Genomic DNA, 21,307 nt, shown 5'->3' on the forward strand with positions numbered 1-21,307 from the left:
TCCCAGTCAGGGAAGTAACATCTTTTTAAAACTCCCAATAACAGGGTGAAACAATAAAATACCCATTAAGATTTAATGCTGTGTATGAACAGCAAATTAAAATGACTCCCAGCCAACTAAATCTTCCCCCACCACTCCACTCCCAAATGGCTCGTCACCCACTTCTGGTTAATGAAGCTGTTCCTCTGCAGCTTGCCCCACTGCTCGGCAACCCCTCGTCACCCTTTGGACCACCCCCTGGCGCCACAGATATCTCCCGCAGGCTGCAGAGCTTTTTCTCTGCTCTGGGGTTGCAAAGGGGACGTGCCACTGCCAGCTGCTGAAGAAGGCTGTGGCACATTCAGAGTGCCCTGGATTTGTGTCCCCAAGGACACCCGCTTGCCAGCTCGCATTAGCACACAAGCAGTTAAGGAGCCTTGCTGCTGCTGCAGCTGCTGCCAGGCGCAATGGTGGCCAGCAAGCCAACCTATCTTATGCAGAGGCTGCCTTGTCCTTCCACTTTCTCAGAGAAGAAGCAGCCGGTGGGTGTGGTGAGGGGGGACAGGGACGGGGGAGGATGTTTCTGCATCTGAACCAGTGGCTGACACATCGGCTGGGTGAGGACTGCAGGGCCTGCTCCCTTCCAGGGCCTTTTCCAACTGGCCCAGGGGGCGTGGCCCAGGCCCTCTCTCCCAGCTATAAAGGGACTCCTGCTGCAGTGAGGCCTCGGACCATCGGCTGGGTGAGGACTGCAGGGCCTGCTCCCTTCCAGGGCCTTTTCCAACTGGCCCAGGGGGCGTGGCCCAGGCCCTCTCTCCCAGCTATAAAGGGACTCCTGCTGCAGTGAGGCCTCGGACCATCGGCTGGGTGAGGACTGCAGGGCCTGCTCCCTTCCAGGGCCTTTTCCAACTGGCCCAGGGGGCGTGGCCCAGGCCCTCTCTCCCAGCTATAAAGGGACTCCTGCTGCAGTGAGGCCTCGGACCATCGGCTGGGTGAGGACTGCAGGGCCTGCTCCCTTCCAGGGCCTTTTCCAACTGGCCCAGGGGGCGTGGCCCAGGCCCTCTCTCCCAGCTATAAAGGGACTCCTGCTGCGGGGAAGCCTCGGACCATCGGCTGGGTGAGGACTGCAGGGCCTGCTCCATTCCAGGGCCTTTTCCAACTGGCCCAGGGGGCGTGGCCCAGGCCCTCTCTCCCAGCTATAAAGGGACTCCTGCTGCAGTGAGGCCTCGGACCATCGGCTGGGTGAGGACTGCAGGGCCTGCTCCCTTCCAGGGCCTTTTCCAACTGGCCCAGGGGGCGTGGCCCAGGCCCTCTCTCCCAGCTATAAAGGGACTCCTGCTGCAGTGAGGCCTCGGACCATCGGCTGGGTGAGGACTGCAGGGCCTGCTCCATTCCAGGGCCTTTTCCAACTGGCCCAGGGGGCGTGGCCCAGGCCCTCTCTCCCAGCTATAAAGGGACTCCTGCTGCGGGGAAGCCTCGGACCATCGGCTGGGTGAGGACTGCAGGGCCTGCTCCATTCCAGGGCCTTTTCCAACTGGCCCAGGGGGCGTGGCCCAGGCCCTCTCTCCCAGCTATAAAGGGACTCCTGCTGCAGTGAGGCCTCGGACCATCGGCTGGGTGAGGACTGCAGGGCCTGCTCCCTTCCAGGGCCTTTTCCAACTGGCCCAGGGGGCGTGGCCCAGGCCCTCTCTCCCAGCTATAAAGGGACTCCTGCTGCAGTGAGGCCTCGGACCATCGGCTGGGTGAGGACTGCAGGGCCTGCTCCATTCCAGGGCCTTTTCCAACTGGCCCAGGGGGCGTGGCCCAGGCCCTCTCTCCCAGCTATAAAGGGACTCCTGCTGCGGGGAAGCCTCGGACCATCGGCTGGGTGAGGACTGCAGGGCCTGCTCCCTTCCAGGGCCTTTTCCAACTGGCCCAGGGGGCGTGGCCCAGGCCCTCTCTCCCAGCTATAAAGGGACTCCTGCTGCAGTGAGGCCTCGGACCATCGGCTGGGTGAGGACTGCAGGGCCTGCTCCATTCCAGGGCCTTTTCCAACTGGCCCAGGGGGCGTGGCCCAGGCCCTCTCTCCCAGCTATAAAGGGACTCCTGCTGCGGGGAAGCCTCGGACCATCGGCTGGGTGAGGACTGCAGGGCCTGCTCCCTTCCAGGGCCTTTTCCAACTGGCCCAGGGGGCGTGGCCCAGGCCCTCTCTCCCAGCTATAAAGGGACTCCTGCTGCAGTGAGGCCTCGGACCATCGGCTGGGTGAGGACTGCAGGGCCTGCTCCATTCCAGGGCCTTTTCCAACTGGCCCAGGGGGCGTGGCCCAGGCCTTTTTTGGAACAAACTTTTTGGGAAGGGTGGGAAGTGTTCTGCCATTGCTTCCCTGTTCCAGGTGGTTAATGTGCTTTAAAATGTCCTCAAGCAGTCGGTGGCAATTTAAATTTTTATTTCTTGTTTTCCTTTTTTCCTTTGTTGGGGGTGGGTGGGATGGATATTTAGTTGGGGATTAATTTTAGTATAATTGTTCTGTTCTTTTTTGTTGTTGTTGTTTTATTGGTTCTGTATAGTTTGCGTTTTGTTTTTAAGGGGCGGGATCAGGGCTGCCTGGGAGTGGGGCCCCAGCCAACACGATGGCTGGGACAAGTTCCACAGGGGGGGAAGCACTGGGACATCCGATCTCGGTGATCATGGGCAGGAGGCGGAGTTACGCTAAGACCAGACCATGTCATTACCGAGGAGGCAGGTTTAGTTGTTGTCTGAAGACTATCCCTGCCTCCGGGTCTGGCCTTGACCGGATGGATACTGGAATCAACAGGGGAAACCTACATGACCTGAAGGTGTTGCTGTGTAATGCCAGGTCAATGATGAATAAAACCACTGCCATCCACGACCTGATTGTGGATGGAGGATTTGACCTGGCATGTGTGACAGAGACCTGGTTGGAGGAAGCAGATGGGCCTGTCCTTGCCGCTGCTTGCCCACCAGGTTTCTCTTACGCACAGCAACCCAGGTCATGTGGGCGGGGAGGGGGGGTTGCAGTGATTTTTAGGAAGTCACTAGCTTGCACCAGGCGTCCTACTGGGAAGATCCAGTTTTCTGAGTGCATGTTCTGGAAGTTGGGCAATAGGGGCAGTACAGGATTCCTTTTGGTGTACCGACCTCCCCGCTGCACCAAGGATTCCCTGTCTGAGCTGCTTCAGGTCGTGGCGGATTTTCTCCTGGAGACACCTAGTTTGGTTGTCCTAGGGGATTTTAACATCCATGCCGACACGACCTTACAAGGGGCCGCTCGGGACTTCGTGGAAAGCATGGCCTCCATGGGGCTGTCCCTGAATAAGTTTGGCCCAACTCATAGTCATGGACATGCCTTAGACCTGGTGTTCACCTCTAGTGACGTGGGTGATCTGACACTAAGTAAAAGTGAAACAAAAGAAGTGCCATGGTCAGATCACTTCCTGGTGCAACTGGACTTCTCCGCGACCCTTCCCCTCTGCAGGGAGGTGGGACCAATTCGGATGGTCCGCCCCCGCCACTTAATGGATCCAGATGGTTTCCAGAGAGTGGTAGGGGATGCTTTATCCCATGTTGATGGCCTTTCAGCTGATTCCCTGGTGGCCCGCTGGAATGCGGAGTTAACCAGGGCTATCGACTGTCTGGCTCCGAAGCGCCCTCTCCGATTGCATGGAGCCCGGACAGCCCCGTGGTTTTCTTCGGAGCTGAGGGCGATGAAACAATCGCTGAGACGGCTAGAGCGTCGGTGGCAAAAAACTCACTCCGAATCTGACCGGACACAGGTTAGAGCTCAACTTCGAGCCTACCAAGTGGCGATAGCGACGGCGAAGAAGACTTTCTTCACCGCCTCTATTGCATCTGCAGAAAATAGTAGCAGGAGACTCTTTCAGGTGGTTCGCAATTTAACAGAACCACCTTTACCACCGGGGCCTTGTAAAGACCCCAAGATCTCCTGCAACGATTTTGCAAAGTTTTTTGCAGATAAAATCACTCATATTCGGAAGGAGCTAGACACCACCGTGGGAGCAGGGCTGGGGCGGGAGAGTGCTAGAGCTCTGTCTGGTCAAGTTGCATGGAATCAATTTCAATCCGTTACCCCCGAGGATGTGGACAGGCTGCTTGGACGCGTGAAACCAACCACCTGTCTCCTTGATCCTTGCCCATCCTGGCTAATAAAAGCAAGCCGGGAAGGGCTGGGCGATGGGCTCTGCGGGGTGGTGAATGCTTCCCTCTGTGAGGGAACATTCCCAGATCCGCTGAAAGAGGCGGTCATTAAACCGCTTCTTAAAAAACCATCTTTAGACCCGGCCAGTATGGCGAACTATCGCCCAGTCTCAAATCTTCCATTCTTGGGCAAGGTGATTGAGCGCGTGGTTGCTGAACAACTCCAGGCACGCCTGGAGGATGCGAACCATTTGGATCCCTTCCAATCAGGATTCAGGCCTCATCATGGGACTGAAACTGCCTTGGTCGCGCTGGTTGATGATCTCCGGCGAGCTAGGGACAAAGGTGAGAGTTGTTTCCTGGTTCTGCTGGATCTCTCAGCGGCCTTTGATACAATCGACCATAACATCCTTCTGGACCGTCTAGAGGGGCTGGGAGCTGGGGGCACTGTTATGCAGTGGTTTCGCTCCTTCCTCCTGGGCCGTGTTCAGAAAGTGGTGGTGGGGGATGAGTGTTCAGACCCCTGGGCCCTCACTTGCGGGGTGCCTCAGGGTTCCGTCCTCTCCCCCATGCTTTTTAACATCTATATGAAGCCACTGGGAGAGATCATCAGGGGGTTTGGACTGGGTGTCCATCAATATGCAGATGATACCCAGCTCTACCTCTCTTTCAAATCAGAACCAGTGAAGGCGGTGAAGGTCCTGTGTGAGTGCCTGGAGGCAGTTGGAGGATGGATGGCGGCTAATGGATTGAGGTTGAATCCTGACAAGACAGAAGTACTGTTTTTGGGGGACAGGGGGCGGGCTGGTGTGGAGGACTCCCTGGTCCTGAATAGGGTAACTGTGCCCCTGAAGGACCAGGTGCGCAGCCTGGGAGTCATTTTGGACTCACAGCTGTCCATGGAGGCGCAGGTCAATTCTGTGTCCAGGGCAGCTGTCTACCAACTCCACCTGGTACGCAGGCTGAGACCCTACCTGCCTGCGGACTGTCTCGCCAGAGTGGTGCATGCTCTGGTTATCTCCCGCTTGGACTACTGCAATGCGCTCTACGTGGGGCTACCTTTGAAGGTGACTCGGAAACTACAACTAATCCAGAATGCGGCAGCTAGACTGGTGACTGGGGGCGGCCGCCGAGACCATATAACACCGGTCTTGAAAGACCTACATTGGCTCCCAGTACGTTTCCGAGCACAATTCAAAGTGCTGGTGTTGACCTTTAAAGCCCTAAACGGCCTCGGCCCAGCATACCTGAAGGAGCGTCTCCACCCCCATCGTTCTGCCCGGATGCTGAGGTCCAGCGCCGAGGGCCTTCTGGCGGTTCCCTCATTGCGAGAAGCAAAGCTACAGGGAACCAGGCAGAGGGCCTTCTCGGTAGTGGCGCCTGCCCTGTGGAACGCCCTCCCATCAGATGTCAAAGCGATAAATAACTACCTGACATTCAGAAGACATCTTAAGGCAGCCCTGTTCAGGGAAGTTTTTAATCTGTGATATTTTAGTGTATTTTTGGTTTCTATGGAAGCCGCCCAGAGTGGCTGGGGAAACCCAGCCAGATGGGCGGGGTACAAATAATAAATTATTATTATTATTATATTATATGACACACTCGGGTGCCATGAAACATCCATCTTCACCATGGCAGATTGGAATTCTAATCTTAAGGCAGCTCCAAAACATACATTAAAAACACACCAAATGCAAATTTCAAGCACATAGCTTCCCCAAAGATTTATGGGAATGTATCCCTCACAGGTCTACATTTCTCAGTACTTATAAGAAGCTACAATTCCCAGGATTCTGTTTTGGGGTGATTCATGTGATTTAAATGTATGGTGTGGGTCTGGCCACGGTGATCACCTGCTGTTCTCACAGAGAGCAGTTTTGCTCAGTTTCTCATATTTTGCTATCTTAATTCCAGTCTGTCACATTTCCACATCAATCTGCATTTTTAAAAAAGAGTTTATTCACACATTCGCCTAATATATCCATTTTTAATACACATTTTCGGTAAGAAAACTGCATTGCAAAATTCAGAGGTGTGTAAATTTTGAAGTATTTTAATTTGTGTGTTGTTTGGGGTAGTTTGAATTAAGATGGTTTCACATTAAAATGTGAACTGAATCAAACTCCACCCCCCATCCCTAAGAACAGCTCAGTGCACTGAACCACCAGCCTCCCAACATTTCTGATCCTGATCTGCCTGCCTCACAATTTCACCTTCATCCTGACTCATCCCTGCCCTATCCCACACCCACTGGGATGGAAAACCACTTCCCTGGGCCTCAGCACCCAATACTTTGAGCAGAGACCTTCTTGAAAACAAGTAACAGGAGTCTTGTAAAGCAACCTAGAGGCACTTACGCCCGAGAGCACCACATAGGTCCAACTTTGCAGTCATGATTCTATACCTGGACATCTTAGTAGTAAAGAGACAAAATTTCCTGGCAATAATGACTCAAAGCAAAGGCGGATGGGCAGAGAAAGAGACAAGAGGTGTTGCTAACTTACTCGGGGGACCCAGTTCATGTGGTGCCTCAAAACCTGCAGGGTGTTTAGTGCATCCCGGGTTCCAGGGTCCAACTCTTCTTTCACCTTCTGATTGGCAGCAAAAGCACAGATAACACCACCTCTGCAAGAAAAGTGGTACAAGCATAGTATAAATAGTGATCTCCTCTGTCTGACTACGCACGTCTGTTGTTTTGGTTACTGAATACTGGATGAATGGCAAGCAATTGAATATGTGGGAACTGTATCCATGTATACATACACAGTGGAGTGGAAATACTATCAGGCAGAGTGATTGCTCATTCACACACTGATTTGCAGCCATCAGGTGATGGACCTGTAGTCTGCCTCCCAGGCAGTTTTCATGTCATGCCAGCATTCTGTACTTCCAGGGTTACTGACTTACTTCCCTCCCTTTCCTCCAAGGAACTCATGGTGGCAAACATGGTTACCTCCTGTTTTAGCATCGTAAAAGCCCTGTGGGGTGGGTTATACTGACTCGCTCAAGGTCCCTTGATGAGCTTGATGGCCAAGTGGGGATTTGAACTCTGATCTCCCCAGTCCAACATTCTAACCACGGCACCACAGTTGGTCCAAGCCTGCCTTTAACCTCCTCAGACTGAGAAGCCTGCAATATGGGACAATTCTCTGCTTGGCAGATCTGACATTTCTTTCTCATTTGTGCTTTAGTTTTCTCATTAGTCTTTGCTTTCTCCATTCCACACATCTTTTCTCCTTTAAAAATAAAGCCTACACAACAAAAAAGAGAGGGTGGTGCTGGCTCTAAAATCCACATGAAGTTGCAGCAGCGTCCACTTGAGAGTCCTGACTCACTAGCTGAAGGCCAAAATGCTAAATTAACAAGGAACACTAATCTGCCTACAATGTCTCTGCAAACATCTTGAACCACTGACAGTGCTGGCATAACTTGTCCACAACAAATCAGGATGCACAGAAACCTGGGGGAAGTGGCTTGTGAAAGGAAGGAAGGGAAGAATGAATGGGGCTTATAGGAATGGTGCTCTGTGGGGTTATAGGGAGCCCCACCTGCGAAGCTTCAAGGCGAGTTAAATAGCCAAATGAGTTTGGTCAACCATGAAGCCCAGTGAGTGAGTGACCTTGGGCCAGTCACTGTCTCTTAAGCTAGTCTACTGCACAGGGTTGTTGTGAGGATAAAATGGGGAGCAGGGAAGAACCGTGTACACCACCATGAGCTCCTCAAAGGAAAGGTGGGACAGAATTGGAAGGAGGAGGAGACAAAAAGGTGGTGGACCAGATGGGCCACTGGTCTGATTCAGGCCAGTTCTTATCCTTCTTATGCTCCTGTGCTCTTAGACACTGGTGGGCAAGAGTTACGCAGTTTGAGACTCTAACTCCCATCTTCCCTGGTCCTGACCATTGGCCATGCTGGCTGGTGCTGATGGAAGCCCAACACAATCAGGAAGGCCTAATTCCTTATTTAAAGCTTTGTAGGTAAAACAACCACCACCACCACCCAGAACCTCTAAATATGCCTGGTAGGAAATGGGAAAGCCAATGCAGGTGTTCAATGACAAGCCTCACATCCTCCCCAGAAAGTTCCATCTCCTTCCCCCTCCATGTAACTGTCAGTCCTACAAGCAGCCCTCCCCTGCCCCCACCATTGCACAGATGTCGTGGACTAGCTGAGGTCCTCACTTACAGGATGACAAGCGTGGTCAGGAGCAGGCAGAACATGAGGAGGTTGCGCTGGCAGAGAAGGGAGCGGCGGTATGCCTTGATCCGCCCGCCACAGCGCCTGTGCTTCCGGCAGCAGCAGAGGCACAACCCGGTCATGGGCACCGCCACAAAATAGATGACAGCAATTGTGGCACAGATGATGTATCCTGTTTGATACTGGAGGATCTGGAGAGGAAAGCAAGAGTCCTTCAGAGAATGGTCGCTGGTCTCTCTTACCACAACCACTCTGCTTGGCTTCTGTGACCTCTGAGGCCATATTCACACCACACATTTAAAGCACTATCATATCACTTTAAACAGTCGTGGCTTTTCCCAAAGAGTTCTGGGAGCTGTAGTCAGTTAAGGGTGCTGAAAGTGGTTAGGAGACCCCCAAGTCCCATCCCAGAGCTACAATTCCCACAGTGGTTTAACACTCAGTCTCTCTTCCTATGGAACTCTGGGAATTCTAGGTCTGTGAGAGTAATGGGGGTCTCCTAAAAAGTCTCAGCACCCCTAAGAAACTACAGCTCCCAGAGTTCACCAGGGGTAGTTTAAAGTGGTATTACAGTGCTTTAGATGTATGGTGTGAATGTAGCCTTAGTTATGATTCTCATTGTAATTGAAAAATGTCCATTGTTAAGAAGGATTAGGTTGGAGCGGGGACATGTGGATTCCTTGTATGCTGGAATGTCATGTTATCAGTGGAGAACCAAGGAGACGAGATTTCCAGAGTAGTCAGCCATAATAGCTTTTTTGCAGCAAAACCAAGGAAGAGCCTTGGTATTAGCTTTTGTGGGATACTGCCCACTTCATCAGACCCCTGGGTAAGAGGGTGGCACTTGAGGAGGTCTACCTAGGAAGGAATTAGTTTAGGGCTGCCATAAGTCTGGAATTTCCCAGACATGTCCGGAGGGGGCAGCCCCCCCCAATCTGGGTGGATTTTTGCATTTTGAATTAAATGTCCGGGTTTGAGGGGTGGGTTGTTTTTTATTTTTATGTTTTTGTTTTGTGCATGCTCAGAAGGCACTGTGCCCCGGAACAGGGAGCAGGCATCGGGTGGCCTGGAGTGGCCTGCTGGGGGTCGTGCCAGGCTTGGTGTTGTTCCTGACCACCACCAGGCCTTGTGTGACCGTCCTGGGGCTGCTCGGCCTCCCATCATGAGCCGGAGGCCGAAGACAGCAAAGATAAGAGAGCGGGGGGGTACCCTGATGGTGGGGGTCCAGGTTTTTGATCCCTGGAATATGGCAACCCTAGACGAGTTGAGATGGGAAGGACTCCCATGTCTTCTGCTATAATCTTCTCTTAACAACATCCTCAGGTTTACTGCCCACCAACTCCAAGTCCTCGCCGTTTCTTAAATATCTGCTAATGTCAAATCTCTTTCAACTGCCTACAGAGCCTCCAAACATCATTCCCCAGCTATACCTCCACTTGAGCCCATGTCTCTTGTGGAAGCCATGTGTGCATAAGCCTCAGAACTGTAGGTGGGCATATAAATAAGAAAATACCTAAGAAACTAAACTGTGTTATCCAACATGGATTCCCAGCTCACAAAATGGTGGACTTCCTCCCCCTAAGTGGACTTCCCTCCTCTGTTTTTCCTTACCTGTGAAGTATTAGCAGACGGTGGGTCATTTAGGGCATCCCTCAGCAACTCTGTGGAAGAAGACACATTAGTTGCAGAATATTCAAACATTGCCATAGCAATCCACCCCTCAACACCTTTGCCCACGGCCTATGCTTCTCTTCGTAAAGGGAAGATCTAGTTCAGCACCAGTTTTGTGTACTTCTAAAACCCTGATTTTTTAAAATAAAAATCTTTAAAAATAAAATTCTTAACACTAATTATACCTTCCTTCCATCGCAACGGTAGGAGTGTGTTTATCTAGCCTTTCAAATGTCTCCCCAGAAACACGGAACAGTATCAAGGCAACCACGGTTCCTACAGAACTGACAAGCCACTTCATTGACCTTTCTTCTCTTTGAAAAATTATTTTCTTGGCATTCTATACCTTATTCCAAAAGAAACATGAATACAGTCAACCTGCCAGGCCGCTCTCTCATGGTTAAGAGTTGCCATCTTTAAACTTGACAAACAATGGGAAGCCCAACCATTCACAACATCAATGGAGCAAATTGTTGTTTTTTCTTTTATTAGCATAATCACTGAGGAGCTTCCTGTGACTATGGTTAATTGTTGGTACCTATTATTTGTCTTTTTATTATACACACTTTGAGAAAAGGGCTTGTTCCCTTTGGTTATTAGAGCCTCTTTCTTTTTGCATGGAAATGACATGGAAATGTAGACCGCAACTCTGTCAACAGAGGCTGTTGATCTGTTCACAGATGGATCCTGTACATGTTTACTTGCGAAATGTCTCACTAAGTTCTATGAGGCTTACTCACAAGGAAGTGTGCATATAATTGCACTCACACACTACAATTCAAGTGTGAATAGGACTAGAGCTCAACAGTTCAAGCTTAAACATGTCTACTCATAAGTAAGTTCCTGAATGCAGGCAAGTAGGTACAAGTTTGCTGTCCTGTCGGCTTACATGAGGGATTGTTCCTCCATACAAGGACCATTCATATAGAAAACTAGCGTGTCAGGATCTAGCCTACCCATCTTTCTAGGTGCAGGATGAGAGGAACATTTTCATATGGAGGAGCAGACAGTCACAAGAGCATTCACCTATAGCAGGAGTAACCATTGTGCTGCCCTTCACATGTTCTTCACTGCAGCTCTCAGCAGCCCAAGCAGTGCCAGATTTCCATACAAGCTTAACAAGCTATAGCTTAGGGCCCCACTCACTTGGGCCCCCCAAAAAAATGTAACGGAAAAGAAACTGAATGTACATTTCCAAAATATACTATAAAAAACAAATAAAATGGCTTTAGATACCTATTAAGTCCATAAATTACCACATAGCATATATTCAAAAAAGCGACAATTTGTTGTTGACAAAGGACAGCTGGACATATAAAGGACGCCATTACTTTCAGTAGCTATAGGCCTCATCAAACCTAAATCCGACCCTGAGCCCAAGCCAAGACGACCAGTGGCCTGTGGATGATGGGCATCATAGACCAACAACATCTGAGGTGAGGGGCTGCACATTAGCTACCCCTGGCCCACAGTCCTAAGTGGTGCAACTCATCTCTGTATGCCTCAATTCCCCACACCCACTAGGGTGTTAGCATCTACCTTAATATGTAGGGGAGGGCAGTTAGTTCTGAAAAATAGTTTCGGAGAGGAGGTTAACCCCTCAGTGTTGCCTGAGCAACCTGGCAGCTGCTCACCATAGCTGCAAAGAAAGGAAAAGGACAATCTGGTTGTGTATCACCTTCTTCTCACATACTTTGGCCATGAGAACCAGGCCCTGTTCAGGACCTCAGAGGGTCTAAATCAGGGGTAGTCAATATGGTGTATCCAGACATTGGGAATTACAGCTTCCATAACCCTTCAACACTGGCCAGGTTTATGAGAGTTGTAGTTTACATAGAGAAGGAAGGGATATCCAGCTCAGCTTGCATTGATAGGTGAATCAACCTAATCAGCACTTTCTGAAACAATACAGCTACCAAAACACAGCCATCCTATGAAATGCACTTTTCTGAATCCCGCAGTGCAGTTTTCCAGCCAAGTAAAGTGTACAAAGAAAGAGGAAAGCGTGCAGAAAACTGCAAAAATTAGTGGAGATGAATGTGCTCCATTGGTGGAAATTGCACCATGAAAATGTGCAGAAAAGGCAAAATTGCATACAAAAGGGGGGGACTGGAAAAATTCACACTAAAATGCTGGTGAATTTTTATGAGGACAAAAAAAAAATCACAAACTAATGTGGAAATGTGGAGAACTGGGAGAGAAACTGAAATGTACATATTTGTCCATCGCTAAGTTCACAGCATCTGGGAAGCACCATGCTGGCTACCCGTGGACTGGAGCGGCACCTTGTCACATCCAACCTTCAGTCCTGTTCCCACTCAACTCCCAGTCAGCAGGTACAAGTTTGCAGTCAACTCCCAGTCAACTTCCGTCTGTGGAACCAACAAAGCTTTGCTACTTGCCCAGACAAGTTGATTTATTAAAAGGAATCCAGGTAGAGAGAATGGTCATGTGTCCCTTTACACGGATCATCTGGTCACAATCTTCCTGGCCAGGGTCAGATGTCTCATATTTTAATTTAAATTAATAATTTCTAAATTTGCATCTATTCCATGCAATTTATGCAAATCAGTGCCCCCTTCTTTGGTGATTCATTTCACAAATGGCCAGCGGGGGGCGACCCCAAAGGACCCATCACTTTTCAACTGTAATATGAGAGGCGTTGGTGGGCTCCCTTCTCTGCCACATACGCCTTGAATCCAAACAGCTGACATTCAGGCACCCCAGTCCTCCTCATATGAGAAATACCTGCATTACCGTCCTATCCCATTCTATCCTAAATCCACTGTCAGAGGTAATGTGCCCCTGAATACAACTGGGGAGACTGCTGGTGTTGCACTCAGGTTCTGCTTATGAGCTTCCCAGAAGAAGCATCTGTTAAATTGTCAATATGGTGTATCCAGTTAGAACAATTACTGTATGTTTCTGTCAGGAACAAAGTTGAAAGCAAATATCAAAATGTGTTTCTTGGCCATGTGGAAGGAATTGATTTGCCTCTTGCCTTCCATTCTAAGTCATGTTTGCAGCACTCCCTTTAGCGCCCAGTATGGGCACTTCCTCTGAATCCGCCTCTGCCAGATGAACACCCTACCAGATTCCTAGGAGGCTGGGGTCTGCCTAAGGTACAGAACAGACCAGGCGTGCTGGTGGGTTTTGATGAGGGGAAAGAAGGGGAACACCCACAGAAGTTGCTACATGTTGGATGTAGGGACCCTCAGGACACTTCCAGATGACCTCTTTATTGAGCATTCATTTTGATTTGTTTACAGGGAAGTTATACAATGTCACATCAATCGTTATCCCACACTTTCAGTGCACTTTCTTGTCACTTTCCTCACTGCAAAAAGTTGCATTTTTGGAAGACGCAGATTTGCTGCACAAGAGCGCCAAATCCACTTTAATTACACAACCTGAATTTGCTGGATAGGCACCTACCACTGGTGTGTGTGTGTGTAAATGTGTTGCATTTTAGCCACCCCAGCAGACCAGCAGAGAAGAATGAAGCTGCTGTTAAGAGCCTGCAGTGGCAGGAATGCCTGGGGTTTCTTTAATGTGTGTCTTTCCTTGGCTCCCACATTTTTCTCAAAGGTCTCAAGGCCTTTCTGTTGCCTTGGCTCTCTGGTTGCTTTTTTCTTTTCTTTTAACCAGTTCCTTCTCCTGTGGATTTAGAACTAGCCCAGCCACAGATCTGAGCAGGTGACAAATGCTTTACCCTCATGCTATTAGAAGTTTTATCTGCCGATTCTTGCACATCAAGCTACTCTTGAAGGTACAAGGCCTGGTCAGGCCACAGCTTGTTCTCTTTTGTTTCTTGCTCCGTTGGCAACTGCACCCGGCTCCCACGGCTGGGAGAAGTCGGCTTCCTTACCTGTCGGGAAAGGGTTCTGCTGAACAACTTCAAGGTAGCCGTGGACAAGGGCGTAGAGGTGATCCATAGATCCAGGGACTCGATGGTGGGCAGGAATCCGCTGCTCAGCACCCACATCAGCAAACTGAAGGATGGGCGAAGGGCTTCCCAAGGAGCATTGCTGAGAGTGGACAGGATCCAGGAGAATGACAGCAAAGGCCAGAAGCAGGAGCAGCGGACATGGCATCCCAAAGCCACGGGTGCCTCTTGAAAGTGCTGCGTCCTGCATTGGCTCAGAGATGGGTCTCAGCCCCAGAAATTATGGCAGTAGAGAGGTGGATGGTAGCATCCAGCGCTATGGGAGGGGATTGATCCTCCCCAGTGACTCTCTCTTCTTCCCTTGGACCAGCAAGGGGAGCAGCCTCTTTTCTTGCTGTCCGTCAGTGCTCCCAAGCCCTGCTTGCAAAGCAGAGGGCATGAAGGAAGGGAGGCATGGCCACTGCTCCCTCTTCAGCTGATCATCTCTGTCTGCAGCTGAAAGGCGGAGGGGGGGAGCAAGCAACAACCCCAAACCTGCCAGACGAGTTTGATCCTCGCTGCAGCCTGAGCTTCTCGCTGCTTCCCAGCTAGTGGGATGGGGCAGGGTGCGGCTGCTGCGCTGGGTGGAGGGGAAGGAAATGAGGAGCTTTTCCCAGGAGACATTCATTGACTTATCCCCAAACCTAATGATTGTTCACCCACTGCACTGAGTCAGCTGGCCACATGCCCTTGGTTGCCACAGCTGTAGAGGGAGGTAGCGGCATCCTGCCCCTAATTAAAAATATAACACCTATTTTCCTAAGGAAGGCACATTTTGGAGGTATATTCAAACATTTCAAGCAGGTTTGTCTGGTGAAACTGACTCTCCAGCTTCTAGCTCTCTAGTAATTCCAGGTTAATCTATGAATTGGTGAAAATAATATTTGAAACATGCATGCATGAACAGCACGGAGTCTACAATAAACTGCTGTGTTATGGTCCCCTGGCTCCGCTCGTTGTCTCAGCAAGTTTAATGGTTGTCTTTTCATGGGGGGGGGGGGGCACCAGTGTGGTCGCTTCCAGGCTGCTAGCAGCTTGCAGGAGGGATTTAAGTGCATACCAAAAATTTAGGTTTGTGGATTACAGCGCTCTGTCACCCGAGTGGAACAAATCCCTAAATAAACAAAAATAACTTTATGCAGTTAGGAAACTGACAAGGAAATGCACTGAAAAGGGAGGGATGAAGGAATGCTTAATGGATCACATCCACACTATACAGTCACAGGGAATCATGGAAACTGTAGTTTGCTGTGGGTCTGAGAGGTCAGCACCCTTAATGAACTACAGTTCCCATGATTCCTGGGGGGAGGGGAGAGCCATGACTGGTGAACTCATATAAAAGTGCTTTAAATATATGGTGCAGGTGTGATGAGAAAGACGTATAAACAACCTGCAAGCAAATCCGGATGGACTAAGGATGAATGCTTATTCTCATATACCCGTAGCCTTCCTGCAAACAGAATGGGGTGAATGCTCTGTAAGGACTCAATCTAACCTACCTTTGTGCAAGCAAATCAGAGTGCTGCATATCAGGTTGTCAGGAGGAGCCCTGTGTATGAAAAGACAACCATTAAACTTGCTGAGACAATGAGCTGAGCCAGGGAACCGCAACGCAGCAATTTATTGTGGACTCAGTGCTGTTCATGCATGCAAGTTTCAAATATTATTTTCACCAATTCATAAATTAACCTTGAATTATTCAAGAGCTAGAAGCTGGAGAGTCCATTTCACTAGACAAACCTGTTTGAAGAATTTACCTTCAAAATGTGCCTTCCTTAGGAAAATAGGTGTTATATTTTTAATTAGGGGCCAGGATTCTACCCAAGCCTTCTTTGTGTATCGCTGGATAGTCCAAGCAAGTGAGAAAAATAAAAGAAGTTTCTTGCACATTTCTTCTTCCACTGCAGCCTATTAGCGTAAACTTTGGTGTCGTGCAGCAGCTGGGTAAGAAAATGCAGGTGAGACTTCAGCATTCCTGAAGGCCAGCACAGACTTGCTGGTTCTTCGGAATGGAGGCCGCCAGCAGAGTGCCTGCCCAGGCAGTTTCATCATGGATGGAGCCATCTTTGCCAAGCATTGAGTCTCATTCAATGCTCTTGGCAACAGTGTTCTGGCTATTACAATGTGGGAGCCCTGATATCACAGGCCCTCAACGTGTGCCTGTTTTCCAGGGATGTTCCTGATTTAGAGAAGCCGTCCTGGTTTCTGATTTGATCCCAGAATGTCCCAGTTTCCCTTAGGATACCCCTATTTTTATTGAAGAAATGTTGGAGGGTGTGGAGTTGGAGGGTGTGGCGTCAACCCCTGAGCCATCTGAAGGCAATCCCATATAGGGAAGGTTTTTTTTTAAAAAAATTGTGTTTTTATATATGTTGGAAGCTGCCCAGAGTTGCTGGGGAAATCCAGTAAGATGTGTGGGATATAAATAGTAAAATGATCATTATGAAATGGGATGTCCCTATTTTCATTGGAGAAATGTTGGAGGGTATGAAATCAGTGGCCAATAATAATAATAATAATAATAATAATAATAATAATAATAATTCATATACAGTAGTACCCTGGTTCTCAAACTTTATCCGTTCTGGAAGTCTATTCCAAAACCAAAGCGTTCCAAAACCAAGGCACACTTTCCCATAGAAAGTAATGCAAAACGGATTAATCCATTCCAGACTTTTAAAAACAAGCCCTATAGCGGAAATTTAACATGAATTTTACTAATGAGACCAATGATCCATAAAATGAAAGCATAAAATAAATAAAACAGTATTGTAGATGATAAAAATTAAAATTATTTTTTTTTCTTACTGATGATAGTCATTGTTTGGATGAGGGGCTTTTATCCATTTCCACAGTCACACAATCAATAAATCAATCAGTAGCTGAGCTGGGACCCACACAGTCACAAAAACAAATTAACTGAAAAAGCCTCAAAACAAAAAACGCAAAATAAATAGCAAAAACAGAAGCTCCAAATATCACCTTAGAACACTGCAATCGGAAACAAAAGGCTTGAATTACAATTGGGGGGGGCACAAATTAGCAGCACAACAGGAAACACAGGGGGACTCAAAACCGAGCACGTTTGGCTTCTGAAAAAAGGTTCGCAAACCGGAACACCTACTTCCAGTTTTGCAGCGTTCAGGTTCCAAGTTGTTCATGAACAAAGCTGTTCAAAAACCGAGGTACCACTGTACTGCCATTGCTCCAAAGGTCATAGGATGTTTCACAACATAGAAATACAAAATGAGAACACAAAATACATAATAAAACAAATTAATAACACCCCATCTCACAAACACATTTAAAAGGACACAGAACGTTAATCAGCCAAAGGCCTGGTTATAGAGAAACATTTTCACCTGGTGCCTAAAGATGTATAATGAAAGTGTCAGCTGAGCCTCCCTGGGGAGAGCATCCCACAAATGGGGAGCCACTGCAGAAAAGGCCTGTTCTCCTGTTGCTGCTCCCTGGATCTCTCGTGGAGGAGACACATGAAGAAGGGCATCTGATGATGATTGCAGGGTCCAGGTCAGGTCATATAGTGAGATATGGTCCTTGAGGTATTGCGATCTTGAGCCATTTAAGGCTTTATAGGTCAAAACCAGCACTCTGAATGGGACCTAGAAGCTAGTTGGCAGCCAGTATGGTCAGGCCAGGATCAACATTATATGCTCAAACCCTCTTGTCCCAGTGTACAATCTGGCCACCAAATTCTGTACCATCTAAAGTTTCCAGACCATCTTCACAGGGAGTCCTACATATAACACATTGCAGTAATCTAACCTAGAGGTTACCAGAGCATAGGCAACAGAAATTAGGCTATCCCTGTCCAGTGGGGCCACCAGCTGAAGCTGATGGAAGGCATTCTGCACCACTGAGGCCACCTGAACCTCAAGCAACAGTAAAGGATCCAGAAGTACCCCCAAACTATGTACTCGCTCCTTCAGAGAAAGTGTAACCCCATCAAGAGCAGGCCAACTCCCATCCATCTGGTCTAAGGAACCACCCACTAACAGTGCCTTAGTCTGATCTGGATTGAGTTTCAGTTTGTTGGCTCTCATCCAGTCCATTACCAAAGCAAGACACTGGTCCAGCACTTCCATTGCCTCACCTGCAGGTGTAAAGGAGAAATAGAGCTGCATTCCTCCTCCCCATATGTAAAGAGAGATCAAGAGATCTGCAGTACATCTAAAGCTGGAAGCTCACAGCAAGATTTTCCAAATTTGTGTCCTAGTTCTGCTATTGATAATTAAGAATCAGCAGAAAATCTCCACACGCTTATCATTTTTGGCCAGGGCTGGTGCACATTCTAGACGCTGTTGGAGGCAGCCTGCCTCAGGACACCAGTTGTGAGGATTCACATGTGGCTGCGGGGTGGGGGTGGGATGTTCCACTGAGACCACTGTGAGAACAGGATGCTGATCTAGATGGGCACCCTTGGGCCTAATCCAGGCTCTTCTCATGTTCTTATCACTGCTACATCAGCAGACTGGCATCTATTATCTGGTTCAGAATGCAGCTTGGAGCGGGCGGGGAGAAGAAAAACGCTATCCACACACAGTGGGGGCTGCTAATGCAGAGCTACCAAGAAATGTTTATTAAAGTGCTAATTAATTTGACACTTGTGTTGTTGAAATCCTCTGGCCGTTGTCAGACCAGCCACGTTAGCCTTGCAAATGGCTCCAATCACCGATAGTCTCCTGCTACTTCATGTTCTGTTGTTGTTTAGGTGTTCCTCATTGTGCTCTGGAACATTAAACTAGATTGCTAGAGTGTGTTTCTGCCTCACTGCTTTGCTATTTCTGTGGCACGGAAAGAGAATCCATTTCCCCTGCCGTCCATTTTTGGAACCAACCTTAAAAGACCTGGCGGCTGCTTTTCCAGTTACTCCATCTGTAGCTCTTTGGCTTCCTCTAATGGCCGAAAGAGGGCACAGCTGGGAGAGAAATAAAAACACGGAATGAAAAATGAGGAAGATCTCTGTACGTAATCTGTAGTTACTCGTTTTTCATGGCACGAATGTGAAATCACTAATTTTATGGGTATTCTACTAAATTCTTAGCACCTGTTTATTCATCCTTATTTGCTTGGAAGTTAGACTTGGGCTGCAAATACACACCATACGTGGAAAGCACATGACTTTCCCCCCAAAGAATCCTGGGAACAGTAGTTCACCCCTAAAGGAACTACAATTCACAGAACCTTTAACAAACTCTAACTCCCAGGATTCTTTGGGGAAAGTCATGTGCTTTCCATGTATGTAGCATATGGCTGGCATTTATTGAGCTTGTGTTCTGATTTGTTTGCAGGGAAGTCATGTGACAATGTGTACACATCATGACTTTCTTGCAGGTTGCTTGTACACCTTCCTGCTGATCATTGGCTCCTCCTTCACTTTTTAATGCATTTCTCCTCGCTTTCCTAATCACAGAAAGTCTGGTGTGTTTTGTTTTTAAAGTGGATTTGTTGCACTAGGTAGGGAGACAGAGCACTTTAATCCTCTTTAATTGTGGGAACCTAAACCGGCTTCTCTTCCACCCATAAGACAGTGCCAGTGTGGAGACAACCTTGCTATTTCATTACTTACTGGATTTTTCTGTTATTGTTCTGTTTTCATAGATTGTTCCAATCTGCTATTTGTGTGTTCCTTTCGGACCTGGAAAGTGGAATATAAATATTCTGGGAGTAAGCGAGGCACACAGGTCAGAGGCTGTCCCACTATTTGTTGTATACATATGTAATATAATGAGATGTATTGTAATTCCATTTACATTTTTAAGAAATCTATTTATTTAATTGGCTACATTTTTACCCTGCCCTTCCTCCCAAAAAAGGACACTGTACCTATAATCTAACAATAACAAGACAAAACAAAACATTTTAAAACTCATTAAAGAACTGCAATAAAATCTAGAATAATGTCAACATTTGCATATTAGGAGTAATTTGCACTAAAACTGCAGGTGAATTTTCATGAGGACTTTAAAAAAAACCCCACAAACTGATGTGGAAAGCTGAACTTTAGACTGGAAAAATGTGATAAACTGAGAAAAACCAAATTTGACAGATTCATCCATTCCTGTAAAAAAACCCCACTATTAAAATGTATGTCTTTGTCATGCCTCCAGTGTGGGTACATGTGCTTAGACTGTACACGCAACCACTTGCCCCAAAATGGGTGAAACAAGTCATAAAGGAGTCAGCTTCAATTTTACAATAAATATTTTCCCTTTCATATAAGCGATGCTTCTCCAAATTGAAAGTGACTTGTAATCACAATACAATTCAGGACATCTGGCTTACACCAGAATGCAGAATCCTGACTCCTGACTGACGGTGCTCCAGATTCTCTTGTTGACGAAAGTGTGAGAGAACGCAGTAGTTAAATTTTAATGAATAAGTTGAAACGCAAAAATAGAAGGCTTCCCAGTCTATAAAATGATAGACTCGGAGATTGCCTTTAAAACATTAATGAGCTTGAAAGCCCAATTTTGCTTAGCAATAAACATTTAATACTAAATCAGCTTTTGGATAGAACTGGGATGTAGAATTTTTCTTTTCTCTGTCCCTCAGCCCCACCCCCATTTGTTCCACATCCTTGGTTTATGGGGGTTTCTGACAACTCAGCCTCCTTGGTTCTGAGATGTAGCAGCACACCAGAACATGCAAATTTGAAAGCAGGTGCAATTTGCATTTTGTATATGCTTGCTGGGTGTGGTGTTGCTGGAGCAGAGGTGAGAAGAGAGAGAAATAATTGGCATGTTGGGGGAGCCATTTGGGGTGGGTGAGATCCTCAGTAAGGTATAAAGGCTCTCTTTGATTAATTCAAGAAAAAATGCCAAGCAGTACATTTTGAGAGCATTTATTTATAATAACTGTACCAAGGTTACCAGTACAGGCCTAACACTCACATTTTTAATATTAAATAATTATATTATTAATAATATTTAGATACATGGGATTAGGTTTACAAAAGTGCCTGGCAGATTTAGGACCCTCCATCACCTATGCCACCACTCTGCCCTACTCACTAAATTATCTCTTCACTCTAGGGTGGCTACTTATTATCACCAAGAAAAGGTCTGACCTTACAGTCCCCTTGTTACGAGGTTCTTGCCCATGTATATTTGACTGGCAGCTGTCACTCCATTGACCAATCAGACCTTATGTCACCTTTCACAGGTAATGGGTGGTTGACACCTGCCGGGAGCCACAGGGAGACTAGGCACTCCCTGGGGTCAGAGGGAACTGTTTATCTCAGCTGCAAACTGCCATCAAGCTCTTCCATTTCCCTGCCAGACAGCCTTTCATTGAAACTTCCTTATTCTCTAGGCATAATTTGGGCAGAAAATCAGAGATTGTCACAGTGCCCAAGCATG

At 47.9% G+C, this 21,307-nt stretch overlaps 1 protein-coding gene across 1 annotated transcript in view; it reads right to left on the reverse strand.

Moving 5' to 3' along the window:
- PROM2 (prominin 2) overlaps positions 1–14,440 on the reverse strand; it is a 53,617-nt gene extending 39,177 nt beyond the window's left edge. The window contains exons 1-4 of the mRNA XM_053401517.1: positions 13,869–14,440; positions 9,941–9,990; positions 8,318–8,520; positions 6,640–6,760 (exon numbers count right to left, since the gene is read on the reverse strand). Of these exons, the coding sequence (XP_053257492.1) occupies positions 6,640–6,760; positions 8,318–8,520; positions 9,941–9,990; positions 13,869–14,136 (642 nt within the window). The 5' untranslated portion in view covers positions 14,137–14,440. The remainder of the gene's footprint in view (positions 1–6,639; positions 6,761–8,317; positions 8,521–9,940; positions 9,991–13,868) is intronic.
- Between the last annotated feature and the right edge of the window lie 6,867 nt (positions 14,441–21,307).

This window comes from Podarcis raffonei, chromosome 8 (genome assembly GCF_027172205.1).
Source record: "Podarcis raffonei isolate rPodRaf1 chromosome 8, rPodRaf1.pri, whole genome shotgun sequence".
Taxonomy (NCBI): domain Eukaryota; kingdom Metazoa; phylum Chordata; class Lepidosauria; order Squamata; family Lacertidae; genus Podarcis; species Podarcis raffonei.